General features: G+C 39.3%; 1 protein-coding gene across 6 annotated transcripts in view; it reads left to right on the forward strand.

Annotated features, from left to right (window-relative positions):
- PCSK5 (proprotein convertase subtilisin/kexin type 5) overlaps positions 1-15,334 on the forward strand; it is a 229,397-nt gene that overhangs the window by 132,495 nt on the left and 81,568 nt on the right. For 5 of the 6 annotated variants that reach the window (XR_007200827.1, XM_048290931.1, XM_048290929.1 and 2 more), the window contains exon 10: positions 326-429. Coding sequence is in view for 5 of the 6 variants with exons in the window: in XM_048290931.1 (XP_048146888.1) it covers positions 326-429 (104 nt within the window). In the remaining variant the exon portion in view is untranslated. Of the gene's footprint in view, positions 1-325; positions 430-7,416; positions 7,559-15,334 lie in introns of those variants that run through there. The other variant, XM_048290930.1, reaches the window with a different exon arrangement.

Consider the following 15,334-nt stretch of genomic DNA (forward strand, 5'->3'; position numbering starts at 1 on the left):
TTACGCTCATTAAGATACAGTAGTTGGTGGTCATAAAAATTGCCTCTGTGTGAAATGGACTCATTCATCTTCCCTTCAGTTTCATGTCGCAGAATATTATCATATATTGTTACTGTCTGCTTATGGCAAACCTCCCAGTTGTATAAATAATTTCATATAGTTTTTCTGTAAAATTGGAACATGTTCTTTTGAATGGAGGAAAAGAAAGTAGAGAAGATAAATTAAAGTTGTCTTACTTTGGGTTCTTTTCAGTTTACATGACCCTGTATCCTTGCATCCTGGTAAAATGTCTGATCTGTGACTTTGTCTTTCCCCTGTTTCATAGTCCATTTCTGACCTGGAGAGACATACAGCACATTATTGTCAGGACTTCACGTGCAGGACATCTGAATGCTAATGACTGGAAAACCAATGCAGCTGGTTATAAGGGTGAGAGCTTTCTTTCTTCTTTGCTGTCACAAACAACCTATTATTTGATATTTTTGTTTAACCCTATGGTGTTCATAGTTTGGAGACCTTTCTGCCTCAATCTGAAGGGGCCTCTCTTCTCTTATACAATGTAAACCTTTTAGAATAACTAAACCACAAAACTGTCAGCTAAAAAATGCACTGGCCCAATCTTCTTAGTCCCTTTCAGTCCTATGTCATGCACTGCTGCCAGAAAACTAAGTAAATTAGTGGTGTTTAATTTTTTTTTATGCCTAGCATTCTGATAAAGAAGTGTAGAGTTGAAGACAGCAATTCTGAATTCCAGCATGTTCTCAACTCAGAATTATTGACAGTTTCAATCTAAAATGATGAAACAGTATTTTCAAATTTCTTTTTTATATGATAAACCCAATATTATTTATATGTAAGATTTCTGTCAGATTTTGGATAAAATCGAATTTTGAGCTGTCATGACTTTCAATGGGACAGAGAATAATTTTTCAGTGACCTGTTAGGTAGATTTCTAAAATTTTCTACTGTCTTGTAAATTTGATAAAAGCCACATCTTAAAACATTTTTTCACTTTTGTAATGCAAGTGGAGGTAAACACTTGTACCATTAAATAGGATATATTTTTTCAGGGTGGGTTAAAACGAAACCTTGAATCTGTACAATGTTTTATTTCAACACAGATTTTCCTCTGATTCCTACTTACTACATTCTTGCTGCTTTCAGGTTGTGTTGCATCCTAAACAAAACCCTGGAATGACTTATTTCTGGTTCTCTTTTTCTAAGAGTTCCACCCAAGACTGAAATACTTATTATAAGATGAGATTTGATCTGTTTGTACCAGGATCTCCTGAGAGAAAAGTGTAATATACAAGACTCATCAGATCTTTACCGTAGTTTCACTTTAAAACTGAAGCCTATATTTAATCTATTTTGAATCAAGGCACTGCTACCGTAGAGCACCTTTGATATATAATTCTGACCTATGACATTTTTGCTGCAATGGCATAGAAACCAAACCAAAAAAAACGCCTTTTTATTTTTGGATCTAAACCAGTCTCTAACTACAGCAAATGTATTTAGAAATGGATATTTGATTTGAACCTCCTAATCATGTGAAGATTTTGATGTTTAAGGGCCTGGTTTTGTCCCATTTGCAAGTGAATGCCCAAACACAAAACACATAAATTGTGATAAATAGATACTTCCTTAATTGCAATAACATAGTATTTGTTATTGTGAAACACAGCTCAGGATTTTAAAAGTTTTGTAAGGAGATTGTGACACTATCATCAGTTTATTGAAGCTGTATGAAGGTCAAAGAACACTTTCCAAGTAATATAAAGCAGAGCTTTTTTTTTCATATCTTACTTCCAAAATTCTATATTTTTATGTTTTTCCACTTGTTGCCCAAGAGGGGCAAACACCCTGTGAATCATTTCACAGCAGCTCTCACTCTCTCATCAAGAGACAGGTCACACTAAGGTCACACCAGCAGCAGCGGCATTGGCAGCAGGACTTGCAATGTTGAACGATTGTTGAACCACTGCTTATTCTGAATCCCTGGAGCCATTTTTCTATGCATTGTAACACATATGTAGTAGGGAAGACGGATGAAAAAGGGTTTCATCTCCACTTGTGGAAACTCACAAATATAGATAAGCTCAACTTGGTAACTTGGATGCAGAAAAAACCAGCTTGAACTGGCAGAACTCTGCTGTAGACTTTATGGTGAAATTGAAAAAGAGGAAGACAAGCTAAATGCCTTGACCTCTGCACAGCTTAAGAATCAACCTTAACCCAAATAAAAGCACTAGTTTTAGCTAAATTATTTTGGCAACTTAAGCTGAGCACATGGTTCCAATAAAAATACAGCTCTCCTTAAACTCCTGTTGGTTTTGGAAGAAGGAGAAGCAAAAGATTTAGATTAAATCACAACATCCGAACCTGAATTCAAAAGGGAATTTGCACACCACTGCTGGCAAGACTGAAACAGGTTTTTTAATTGCATGTGGCAATATTTAGTATAATATTACACTATTATCCTTCACTATCGCCAAGAGTAACAATTAAAGTATAGTTTTCGTAGATGAACTACTCTGATCAGACTGACTTCCTTAAGAAATTGTATCATAATTTTGTTGATAACAAGACCCATGTTTCTTCCACAGCATGTTCTTAAGAAGGGGTGGAAGATTTTATTTTTAATTATCTGAAGCAGACACTCACAAGAAATAATCTACCTTTCTTCAGTGCATACTAGTGGAGAAAGAGGAAAATGAGAATAAAGAGAAAGACAGGTTTGCCCCTTTGGAAATAAGAACTGAAAGGGTGAAAAACAGCAAAAACCTGAAAAAACCTTTCACTCAACAAAAGGTCAGCAAGAGCTGGTAGTTGAAAGTGGGTCAGCATGCCATTTCAGAGGGCTGTTCTGCTGGTCTGCATGGCAACCCTCTCCCTTGCCATAGTCCCTGACAGTGTTTTGCCATTGGAGAACACACAGAAGGAGCTCACAGATGTCATTACTGGTTTCAAGATCTCCTTTTTTTGCTGTCTTACATTTATACAAAGAAAGATTAATTCATGAAAAACACTTAAGCCAGCTAGTGATTTGCTAAAGCAGTGCTTGTTATTTGTTTAATTTTCTGGCAAGTAAACAGTGCTCATTAAATTCATGTCAATAGAATTAACTCAGGAATGAGCAAGAATTTTTACTTGGTGGGGGTTTTTTTATCATTTTATTGTCAGACAGCCTGGATCTTTTCTCAGAAACTTGTTATTTTGTAGTCTAAAAAAGAAAGGCTTGAATACTCAGGATATTCTCTGATTAGTGAGTTGTACATATAATTTGTCAATAGAGGGTTTTTTTAACAATTAAAGCAGTTAATTAGCTGATTTTATGGAAAAATACTTGAGAGCATCTGTTTTTGTGAAGATATCAAAACTGTTGATCTGTTTCTGCTATGGCAGATTGGATGCAAATCTTTGTTCTGTCAGCTGTTTAGTCAACAACAGAGCATGCAAGTGCATTCATAAAAAGGAAGCTGTATTAAAGCTGACTTGTCTCTGAGTTGAAAGATACAGAATGAAACACTACAGTTTTAAAAACAATAGTCAAATCATATGAACAGTTCTTTGTCTGTAAGTGAAGCTCCACATATTGTCAAATACTATCTCTGGAGAAATAGACCATTCATACGGAGGAATACTACTAATTTGCAGGGAAATTTTTAGAGAACATACTTCACTCTTCCTGGCTCTAAAGCACAGACAATAACACTTTAGTACACTGAAATAAAAAATAAGATAAAATGAAATCAAAACTCTACCCAGTTTTTTCAATTTCAGGCTTTTCCTAGGCCCAGAGGAGATACTCTTCCTAGAGAAACCAAGTTGCCTCAATTGTCAACCAGTAATACCAGAGTTATGTCACATCCCTTTAGGATTACCAAAGTATCTGCTGCTTCCATTGAAGAATGACCGCTGCAAAGGACTAGACACTTAATATTTTAGAGCCTTTTAATATAATTGCCTAATTACAGTATTTCATAAAACTAGTGATTATATTAGCTGTGAGCAGAGCATTAGTGGTCTGGGAGTGAGAAAGAGATGAGTCCATCTAGGCTCCTGTTTAGGAGACCTAGACTGGACAGATTTAAATTGCGGTAACCAGTAGCCAGGCAGGAATTCAGAAGTGAGCAAGAATATCTTTACAATGCGTGCATTTCAGAGAAGACAAATAAACTATTCATGAACACCTTACTGCATGTTTTCAATAACTTTAAAATGTAAATAAATTTTAAATTGTATTTTGAAAACAGAAGCTGGCATAAGGCTTTTGGAAAACAGCATGCAGTCATAAGTGGTTATGTCAAACAATCAAAGCTTTTCATCTATCAAAAGACCTCCCACTCTTACAGATACTTCCTGATATTTTTACATGGTACTGGCAGCCAGTAAACTCCTATCCACCCCTAATGCTCATACACAGAGTGAGTGGAGCAAGTGAAACTGAAACTTTGAGTTTGGCTATTGTAATATCCCAGCTTTCTTTAGCTGTCAATAGTACACCAAAGACATGAAGTTGCATTGGTCTGTGTAGCAGTGAGGAAGACCATATCCTGTGCAAGCTAGACTAACTGGTTTTTGTGCTTGAAATATTAAAGGATGACCAGCCTGGATGAACAGGTAGCTTTGGCTGGAACTCAGGAGAAAAAAGAGAGTTTATCATCTTAGGCAGACTACTGGCTGGATACTCAAGAGAAGTACAAGGATGTCATGGGGTTATGTGGTGAGAAAATTGGAAGGGCCAAAGCCCAACTAGAATACAATTTGGCTCCTGCAGTAAAAGGCAATTAAAAAACGTTTCTATGAATACATTAACAACAAAAGGAGGGTTAAGGGTAGTCTCCATCCTTTATTGGTTGCAGGGGGAAAGATAATAACAAGGGATAACAAAAAGGATGAGGCAGTTAATACCTTTTTTGCCTCAGTCTCAAATAAGAAGACCCATTGTTCTCTGGGTACCTGAACTGGAAGATGGGAATGGGAAAAAGAATGAAACCCCCATAATCCAAGGGAAAGTGGTCAGTCCTGCCACACCACTTAGACACATACAAATCTATGTGGTCAGTTAGGATCCACACAAAGGTACTGAGGGAGCTGGTGCAAGAGCTCACCACTTTCAATCATTTAGCAGCAGTCCTGGTTAATCAGAGGTCCTGGTTGAGTGGAAGTTAGCAAATATGACGCCCATCTACAAGAAGGGTCAGAAGAAAGATCTGGGGGACTACAGACCTGTTAATCTGATCTCTGTGCCAGGGAAGGTCATGGACCAGACAGTCTTGAGTGCCATCATGTGACATGTACAGAACAACCTTTGACACTGTTTCCCACGTCATTCTCCTGAAGAAACTGGCCGCTTATGGTTCAGATGGGTGCACAGTTTGCTGGATGAAAAAATGACTGAATGGCCAAGCCCAGAGAGTGGTGGGGAATTGAGTTTAATCAGCTGGTGGCCAGTAACTACTGGTATTCCCCAGGACTGTGTACTGGGGCCAGTTCTTTTATATCTTTATCAATAACCTGGATGGGATCAAGTGCACCCTCACTCAGTTTGCAAATGGCACCAAGTTGGACGGTGATCAGCTGGAGGGAAGGAAACCTCTGCAGAAGGATCTGGACAGGCTGGATCAGTGAGCCAATTTGTGAAGTGCAACAAGGTGGTGTTCCAGGTCCTGCACTTTGGTCACAACAACCCTGTGCAGCCCTACAGGCTGGGGGAAGAGTGACTGGGAAGCTGCCTGACATAAAAGAACGTGGGGTGCTGGTCAAGAATAACAGAGTCAGAGCATGAGCCAGTAGTTGCCCAGGTGACCAAGAAGGCCAGTGGTATCCTGGTTTGGATCAGTAATAGTGTGGCCAGCAGGACCAGGGCAGTCACTACTCCCCTGTACTCAGCACTGGTGAGGCTGCATGTCAAGTCCTGTGTTAAGTTTTGGAGCCCTCACAACAAGAAGGACATTGAGGTGTTGGAGCATGTCCAGAAAAGGATAACAGAGGTGTTGACTCTGATGAGGAGCTGTTGAGGGAGCTGGAATTGTTTAGCCTGGAGAAAAGGAGTCTAAGGAACCTTATCTTTCTCTGCCTTTCTCTACAAGGAGGTTGTAGCAAGGTGAGAGTCTCTTCTCACATGTAACAAGCCAAGCACAAGAGGGCTTGTGACAGGGGAGGTTTAGATGGGATATTAGGGAAAATTCTTTCTGTGAAAGGGTTGTCAAGCATTGGAACAGAGTGCCCAGGCAAGTGGTGGAATCACCATCCCAGGAAGTGTTTGAAAGATGTATAGATTTGGCATTTGGGGACATGGTTTAGTAGTTGACTTGGCACTAGAATGTTAGTGGTTGGACTTGATGATAAGGATTTTTTCCAGCCCAGATGATTCTGTGATTCTAAGTAGGCAGCTGATAGCAAACATATTCTTGGAAAAGGCAGTCTAACTATATAGCCATCTAACTATATGACTGTCTTCAGCAGATTGGTGGATGTAAAGTCTGAGAGAGATGTCCTCACAGTGGTAGGCATTAGTCTTCTATTAGCTGAACTGGTTAGATTAATCTGAACTTTTTGCATTATAGCTCCTGACTGGAAGTTGTTTAAAGTCAGGGCAGCATTTAGTTTGCACCAGGAAAGCAGAGAAGTAAACTAGCTAAAATTACTAGCTAGTCTAACAGTGGCTGGAAGTGTCTCCCCCAGCACTGATAGAACATTTATGATTGAAAGGGTCTGTGTCCTCAGGAATCTCATCCACGTTTAAATACTGCATGAGTCACAGGTCAATATCATAACCTTTATAAGTGCTTTATACAGAAATCCTTGCTGCAGCTAGAGAAATCTGTGGAGGGATTTGGAAATTAAGATAGCTGAGGAAAAGTCATTAAAGACATGCATGTTCTAGCAGCAAGTTTAAAATTACTGTCTTTTTACTGGATGGTCACTGTGACCTTTCAAGGTGACTCGTTTCCTTCCTGCATGCAGCAGTTCCTGGCTATAAATAAAGTTTTCTTTAACTTAATACTAAAATTGCATTAGGAATTTTTCAGAGCTTGATATGTTAAACCCAAACAAATTGCCAGGTAGCTGAGTTCTGCTAGCCTTGAGTAAGAACTGAAATACCTCTTTGGGATTTGGGGAAGGGAGCTGGAAAATACCTTGAACTATGTGGCCTAGATCATGGTTATTGATTTTTTTTTTCTCGACCAAACTGAGGTTACAGACAATGTTTTTTCCAGTTGAAAGACAAATAAGATCAGTAATTTGTCTGTATAGTTCCAGAAATGGTGATGTACAAAGTAGGAGAGAGAATCTTTCAGAGAAGTCAGGCAGACATCATTACTTTTCCCAGCCTCAAATTCTTCATTATCAAAGCTTCTCATTTACTTTTTGGGTCTGCAACACTGTTTTCTGTTCTCTCTGAAGAGCAATGAATGAATGAAGCTGCAAATGTAAAAGAGAGTTTAAGGAGAAGCTTCAAGCCTGTGTCGGGATACATAAAGAAAAATGGATGGACATCCATCATGATTTTGTCTTACACTTGGTTGCTTTCCTGGGATCATATATTGTAAGTCAAACTTGCACGTCTTCTGAAATGTAAATTAAATGGCTCTAAAGCAGGAGTAACAGCCGGCAAAAGGCAAAATTAGGCTTTAATGTTCTACTGTAGTAGCACTCAGAATTGTCACCTAACCATGATCAGCACAGCAGACAAAGAATTTAAATTAGTGCCTCAGCTCAACAACTGAGATAACTTCATGTCTGTTTGTCTTAGATAAAAAGCTATACACAATTGCTGTGCCCTGCAGCTCCCTAGTATTCCAAACATTGCCAAGTGGACTGACAGCACTAACAGGATGCACACCATGAGAGTGATAACCTTTGACATTATTTCCTTTATGAAAACCCTGTAAAGGATTGGGGGCAGGGAGGAAGTGGAGGTTTGAAAGTCTTCCCCTATGGACTCATAACCATAAGAGTCTTCCGCTTACTGTGAAATGTAAATTTCTATTTTGCAGTATTAAGAAAGAAGAACCAGGATTGGTGAATTTAAAAACTGACTGATAAATTGATACAATTCTGCAAAGCAAAAGGCTTTAATTACAGATACTGAACACTGAATTTTAAAAGAAAAGTCCTTGGAAGTTACGTGCATTTGCATGACCTCTTTATATACTAGTTCTCAATGTGGTACACTTGTGAGAATGTTCTAGGCAAATATCTAGCCATTCTTGTATCCATCCAAACATCTTTTGAATGGGGTAGGTCTGTCTTTTTAAAAGAACAAGCACTTGCCTTTGTGAACACCAAAGCTCTTTGCTGCTGTTGCATTGCTATAATGTCTTTCAATAGTTACAAAGCTGGCAGTAGTTTTATATCAGAGTGTTACCACTTTAACAGAACTAGGATTCAGGCCAGTTAGGAAGCAGATCACACTAGCTACAATGTAGTATTTTAAGCACTTAATATATCCTGTCAGGATGTAGAATTTCTTGTAATAATAGGGAAAGATAAGGGCATACATAGGATGACTCAGCTCAGTTAGGTGCCTGAAGTCCTTTATTACAGTATCCTTTTTTCCTCTCCAGAAAAATCAACTTTCGAGGATTTGCTTTTAAGTCAGGGGATGCAGAACCTCATCCGCAAGGTCTGTTACTGACATTACTGGCCAGCTATCTCTATAGACTTGGCTTACTGTTTAACTTTCTTTTGCTTCAGGTTACTCGTCAGCGTCTATTACATAGCTCCACAGGGGTACTGTGAAATTGGCTTAGTTAATTAATAATTTCTCTAGGTATTCTATTCAGCATCATTATTATTAAACAATTTGCAAAACGCTTTTTTGTGATTTACTGCATGCTCATATACCCTTTTTCTGCCGAAATCTGCTGCAGTGGCATGTTCAGTCAGAAATTAATTTGAGTGTAAATATCTTGCTGGAGCTCCAACACTTCAGGACATACAGTGCCTCTGTGCGAGACAGAACAAGAAGGGTGCCATGGGTCTGATACATCTGACAGCACAGAGGTGCTATCTTTGTGTCTTCTGCTAACAATCTGTCAGGATTTCCAGTTACTGTGCCTTTGACTCACCTGTCATCATCTGTTCTGGGATGAAGCCTAGCACACTCTCACCAAAAGGTGTTTTTATTGTTTGATAGAATGACATTATATTTGTCTACTTTTGAGCTATCAAGGAATCCTAAATGTACCTCCTAGGTACATTTGCTCCAAATAGAGGAGATGGGTACATTTTTTTACAAGGTGATGCACAGTGCAGTCACAAAATACCTTTTTTTCTTGAAAGAAAAGTTGCAAACCACCATGTTTTCCAGTGGATCTTTGTGCTTTTTCTGGAAAAAAAAATTTATAAAGACTACCACTAGTTTAAAAATTATAGCTTCTATTACTGTAGATGCTCCTTAGCCAACTTCATTTCAGCAAACATTTTTTTCTCCCTTCTAAATGCATATAATCCTCAGATTTATTCCATTCACACAAGCCATCTTACTTCAAGTGATATAGATTAATGTCTTTATGGCTTTATGATTTACAGCCAAATGCTGCTGCAGAGAAGTCTTAGAATCCTGCTGCAGAATTTTTATAGCAATCACCAGTCAGCAGTAGTTAGTTTTCTGTTTCTATCACAACTCTGCTGCTTCAGAGGCAGAGGAGAAGCAAGCCAGTCTTCCTGGTCACTCTGCTGAGGTTTTCAGCAAAGCTCACTGATGTTTTATCTGACTCTGGGTAAGATACCCCCATATGCAGGGCACAGTCTATGTGGGAGCACCCTGTGTTCTGAGGACTTCATTAACCTGCTTAACTCATTCCTAAACAAGCTCTGAGAAGTAAATCAGGAACTGTGGCCGTGGGAGAACTTGTTATGGCTGTACTTGGTACTCATGGATGCTCGCTGCTGACTGTGGACCAGCTGAATCCCAAGACTAAGGACCTCTGCCTGGAAGCTGCTGACGCTCATGAGAGGCAGGAGCTATTTGGGTGCTACATGCTGTTGCTAGAGCCTGACTGATAGCCCAAAAGTGTACTTGGCTTTTAGCGCCTTTTGTCAACCAATGTCTATTTAATAACCACTTGTATTTATGAGTTTTAAATTCCTGAAATAGATAAAAACTGCCAGGATGTGAAGGCAAATGGAATCTTGGATTTAGTTTCTCAATGTTTTAAGATGGTGTGTTCTAAGGCTATTTTTTAAATGACTGCAAAGCCTCATAGCATTGTAAGAGTTGCATACAAGCTACTCACAAAGGTATACTGGCTGCTGGAGGTTTAGTTTCTACTAGCTATCCTGCTAGTGTTTCTGGACAGTCTGTGTTTTATTTTATCAACTAATAGGAGCTTTTTGGCAGAAAGAAAAAAATGTAAAATCCAGAAGCCTCGTCTTTTTTTGTCAAATCTATTATCAGGTAAAGCCATGGTTAGTATATTACTGAAGGAATTATTGGTACTAATGCAAAAATCAGAAATAGACATAGGCATAACTGGAAGCTCAGTAAAAGCAATTTTTTAAGTACTGTGTTAGCACCTTTCTGGCTATGAAAATGTTGAAAGGCCTGGAGCACCTCTTCTATGAATAAAGGCAGGGAGAGGTAGGGTTGTTCAGCCTGAAGAAGAGAAGGCTCCAGTGAGAAGTTATTGCAGCCTTTCAATATATTAAAGGGGCTTAGAAGAAAGACAGAAAGAAACTTTTTATGAAGGTCTGTAGCGACAAGACATGGGGCAATAGTTTTAAATTGAATGAGGATAGATTTAGACTGGACATAATGAAGGACATTTTTATACAGGGTACTTGGTAACAGCCAACATGGCTTTACAAGGGGGAAATCATGCCTGACAAATTTGGTGACCTTCTATGATGGGCCTACAGGATTGATGGGTAGGGGCAGAGCAACTGACATCGTCTACCTGGACTTGTGCAAAGTGTTTGACATTGTACCTTTCAACATCCTGGTCTTCAAATTGAAGAGACATGTATTTGATGGTTGAACTACTTGGTGGGTGAAAAACTAGCTAAACGGCCACACACGAGTTGTGGTCAATGGTGCATTGTCCACATGGAAACCAGTGATGAGTGGTGTCCCTCATCTGTCAGTATTGTGACAGGTACTGTTCAGCATCTTTGTTGGTGACATGGACAGTGCCATCGAGTGCACCCTCATCAAATTTGCTGACAACACCAAGCAGTGTGGTGCAGTCAACACACTGGAGGGAAGGGATGCTATCCAGAGGGACCTTGACGGGTTTGAGAGAGGGGTTTGTGTGAACCTCTTGGAGTTCAACAAAGCAAATTGTGGCAATCTGAGATACACCCACAGGTTGGGCCGAGAAGTGGTTGAGAGCAACCCCTTGGAGAAGGATTTGGGGGTGATGGTTGATGAAAAACTCAACATGGGCCAGCAGTGTGCACTTGCAGCCCAGCAAGCCCACCCAATCCTTGACTGCATCTAAAGGAGGGGGGCCAGCAGGTTGAAGGACATGATTTTGCCCCTCTGCTCTGCTGTGGTGAGATCCTACCTGGAGTGCTACATACAATCCCCGACATAAGAAGGACATGGAGCTGTTGGACCAAGTCCGGAGGAGGGCTGATAAATTGGTAAGAGGACTGGAGCATCTTCCCTGCGAAGACAGTCTGAGAAATTGTGGCTGTTCAGCCTGGAGAAGAGAAGGTTATGTGGAAACCTCATAGCAATCTTGCACTATCTGTAGGGGACCTACAGGAAAGCCATAGAGTCACTCTTCATCAGTATCTGTAGTGATAGGACAAGGCATAATGGGAGCAAATTGAAAGAGGGGAAATTTAGATTAGATATTTAGAAAAGATTCTTTACTGTGAGGGTGGTGAGATGCTGGAACAGGTTGCCCAGGGAGGTTGTGGATGCCCAACCCCATAAATGTTCAAAACCAGGTTGGATAAGGCTTTGAGCAACCTGAGTGGGAGATGTCCCTGCCCACAGCAGGGGGCGTTGGAACTAGTTGCTCTTTAAGGTTCTTTCCAGCCCCTTAACATTTTCTGGTTCTGTGATTATATGATTTGGATGGTGAGGCACTGGAGCAGGTTGCCCAGAGAAGCAGTGGATGCCTTATCCTGGAAGTGCCTCAAGGCCAGGTTGGACAGGGCTTTCAGCAGCCTGCTGTAGTGGAAGGTGTCCCTGCTCATAGCAGGGAGGTCAGACTAGATGAGCTTTAAAGGTCCCTTCCAACCCAAATCATTCTGTGCTTCTCCGATTCTATGATATAAAGGCCCTTCAGATTTTCACTGTATATCTTTGTAGCTGCCACTTTTAAGACAAATCTGTTGAGCAACTTTCTGTTTTTCACAACCTTCTCTAGTGTGGTGACAAGTGTAAGAACTCAGTCTTCCTGCATCCATACTGAGTCTTTAAAAATTCCTGGATTTCAGGGAATTCTTTGGGGAGGAAAGACTTAGTTTGCTGTTTCATTTGGTTTTAAGTACAAAAATTGAGGGATTGTTCTGTGTAAAATACAGAAACACAAATAATGCACTTAATTTGAAAACCATAAGGGAATTGGTTTTAAAAGCAAGAAGGAAAAAGCACATTCTTGCATGTTTGTGTTATTGGCTTGTAAAGCAGTAATGTGTTGCAGAAATCACACTCAGTTATCACAGATTACTGGTCATAAATTGACATGAAATAGGAATATGGCTGAAACGATGAATTATTATTCAAGATCAGTGTTCTCTTAGATAGGACATGACAAAACAAAATGGTTTAAACCATGCCATTATAACATTTCTCCCCTTTTTGTCCATTTAATTCTTGTTAGACAATTGTTTTCCTTGTTGAAACATTTCAATATACTAAGCAAATGACAGAAAAACAATATGGAATTGTTAAAGCATTATAGAATTAGTTCGTTCTATTTGCAATTAAAATGTCAAATGTAAAAGATTGGTGTTGGTCGGTTGAAAGTATTTGTGGGATGAGAGTAACTCGAGGCTCATGTATTCTAGACCTGCTAAGCAACATTTAAGAAAACCATAGTATTAATGGACATTTTAGACTCCTATTCTGTCAATCTCATTTTGGATCAAGATCCTGTAGTAGCATAAATGGACAGAACATAATAGTTCACATATCAAACAGATTAATCTAGTTGAGGAAGCTGCATGTTCCTCATTTGTCACACTGAAATTATTACCATTTCTCTCCTGATTTAGCATTTGATATGTGTATACAAAATATTTGTATTTCAAATGCTGCTTTGACAGTACACAGAATACGATATCTAAAAGGCCAAAAATACAGTCAGGAGAAAATGTTATGCATGGCTTTTGTCAGAGGAGTGAAATAGCAAGGAAAGGCTTAGCATGTAAGTTACTGATGAGACATCTTGATGATAGGCAATGAAACTGCAGCCTAACAAATCAAGTTTCGCTACACTGGAAATGTTGTGTTTTCAGTGTCTGGGCCCAATTTTTCTGAAGTCTGCATTTTTCTCTGTTATGATTTATCAACACCAGCCATTCATATTTCTCATAGTCAAGTCAAATGGCCTATACATTTTAACTTTAGATTTGAAGGTAGCTTTGCATACTCTCTATATGTAAATGAGAAAGTTATTGGATTTTCAATAGCAATTTCAGACAAAAACAAGGAGATTATGAAAAAGCTGGGCAAGTCTCTCCAGCAGCTCAGAAGGCCTTATTTTCATGGTGCACTAATGAAGGAATTGCACCAGGGGTAAATAAATGGACTTTAGCACTGAGAAATGTTGTTTTCTTTATTGGTAAAAAGATTCATGTTGTTGGAGGCACGTTTTTCTCTGAAACATGCCCTGCATCTGTAAGCCTCTGTGTATGCCTGTGATTTTGCAGATACATAAATGATCAGTTAGCATTGCTGCCTGAGTGGAGAGAGAATTCAAGACAGCTCTATCAATGGACACCTTAGTCACATAAGGAGATCCCATTTTCCAAATCTTCAGCTGAATAACAGCAACAGTCTACTCCTCAGCCACCAGCTTACATTGTACCAACCTCATATTCCTATTTTGTTTGTGAAAGACAAATACGTTTTTACGAAATGGCTCTGACATGCTTAATGATTTCTAGCAACAACTGAGCCCAGTAGCAATTCACAGCAGTGAGAATGTAGAGCGTATAAGTGGGCAGGTGCGAGGTCTGGAGGCATTTGCACTTGCAGTCTGCTTATCTCACTCTGCAGTCATCATTACTGTTCAGATAGTGCTTTTGATTAATCTGGGTTAGCAAAGTCAACTCAGTATCTTCTGCATACAAATCAGTGGCAGTTCCACGTGTTTCCCAGAAGACATTTATAGTTCCATGTAGACCATCAGGTAATTTTTAACCTTTGGCATGGGCACCTTTGCATATAGCTCACAGGAATACTAGGATGTACACAGATGGAGGAGCACAATTTGAAGGTAGTAGACAGCAAAATCTGTTTTCTTCTCTAAGACACAACTACTTTGTTTAACTCTGTGATTCTTTCCTAAATTGCTGTAATTTAGTCTTTGAAAATTATGGGCCTCTACTGGTACCTTCAGCTGCTAACCAACCCACTGGATCAAGGGCTTTGAGTTGGAAATGTTTTGGACAGCCAAATGTTGGTCCACATGGCAGGATTTAAGAGTACCCCTGTCTGTCAGGAGGTTTTTATTTCAATTGGAAGGCCTTTCAAGGAAAAAAAATATTTCTGTTTCAACTGTGAAAAAAACCCCATGAGGTGCAGAACTTCTCACTACACTGCTGCTCTCATGCAAGAGATTTAAAACATTGAATCATGAACAATTAAAATAGCCACATAACCTTCAGTGGTAATTTTTTCTCCTGGAATAAAATTTCTCCTAAAATCTGTCTTCCAAGTAATTGTTAGGGTAGAAAGGATAGAAAGTTCACTTTATAGATTTTATTTGCATTTTTAATGTGCGTACTAGGGAAAAAAATTCTAGGGGCAAATAGCTGAAAAGTCACATGAGTTTCCATCTGAAGGTCACTGGCTGGTGGTGGCAGTGTTAAGTGCTTTTCTGCCCTTATTTCTGGTTAAGAAAAGGTGAGGTGAGGAGAAATTTGGCTGTTTGAGCTCAGTAGGTGGGTTGAACACACAGCATTTCAAAACTGGATGTCTTGAGCTCTCATTCAACATAAGTTGCTAACTGTCAGGAATTATATTGCATTTTCCATGGGTTAGCTGCAAAAAATTTCCATTCATGAAAATTTAATCCCTCGCTCTTTGAATGTACTATACAGAGTAACTGTGTGCAGTTACAGACCATGTGAGTTAAGACTCTTGTTCTTCCTGCTCCTTCAGAGCAGACAGAAGGATTATTAATTAAAATTTTAG

The sequence above is a fragment of the Corvus hawaiiensis genome, chromosome Z, assembly GCF_020740725.1.
Source record: "Corvus hawaiiensis isolate bCorHaw1 chromosome Z, bCorHaw1.pri.cur, whole genome shotgun sequence".
NCBI lineage: Eukaryota > Metazoa > Chordata > Aves > Passeriformes > Corvidae > Corvus > Corvus hawaiiensis.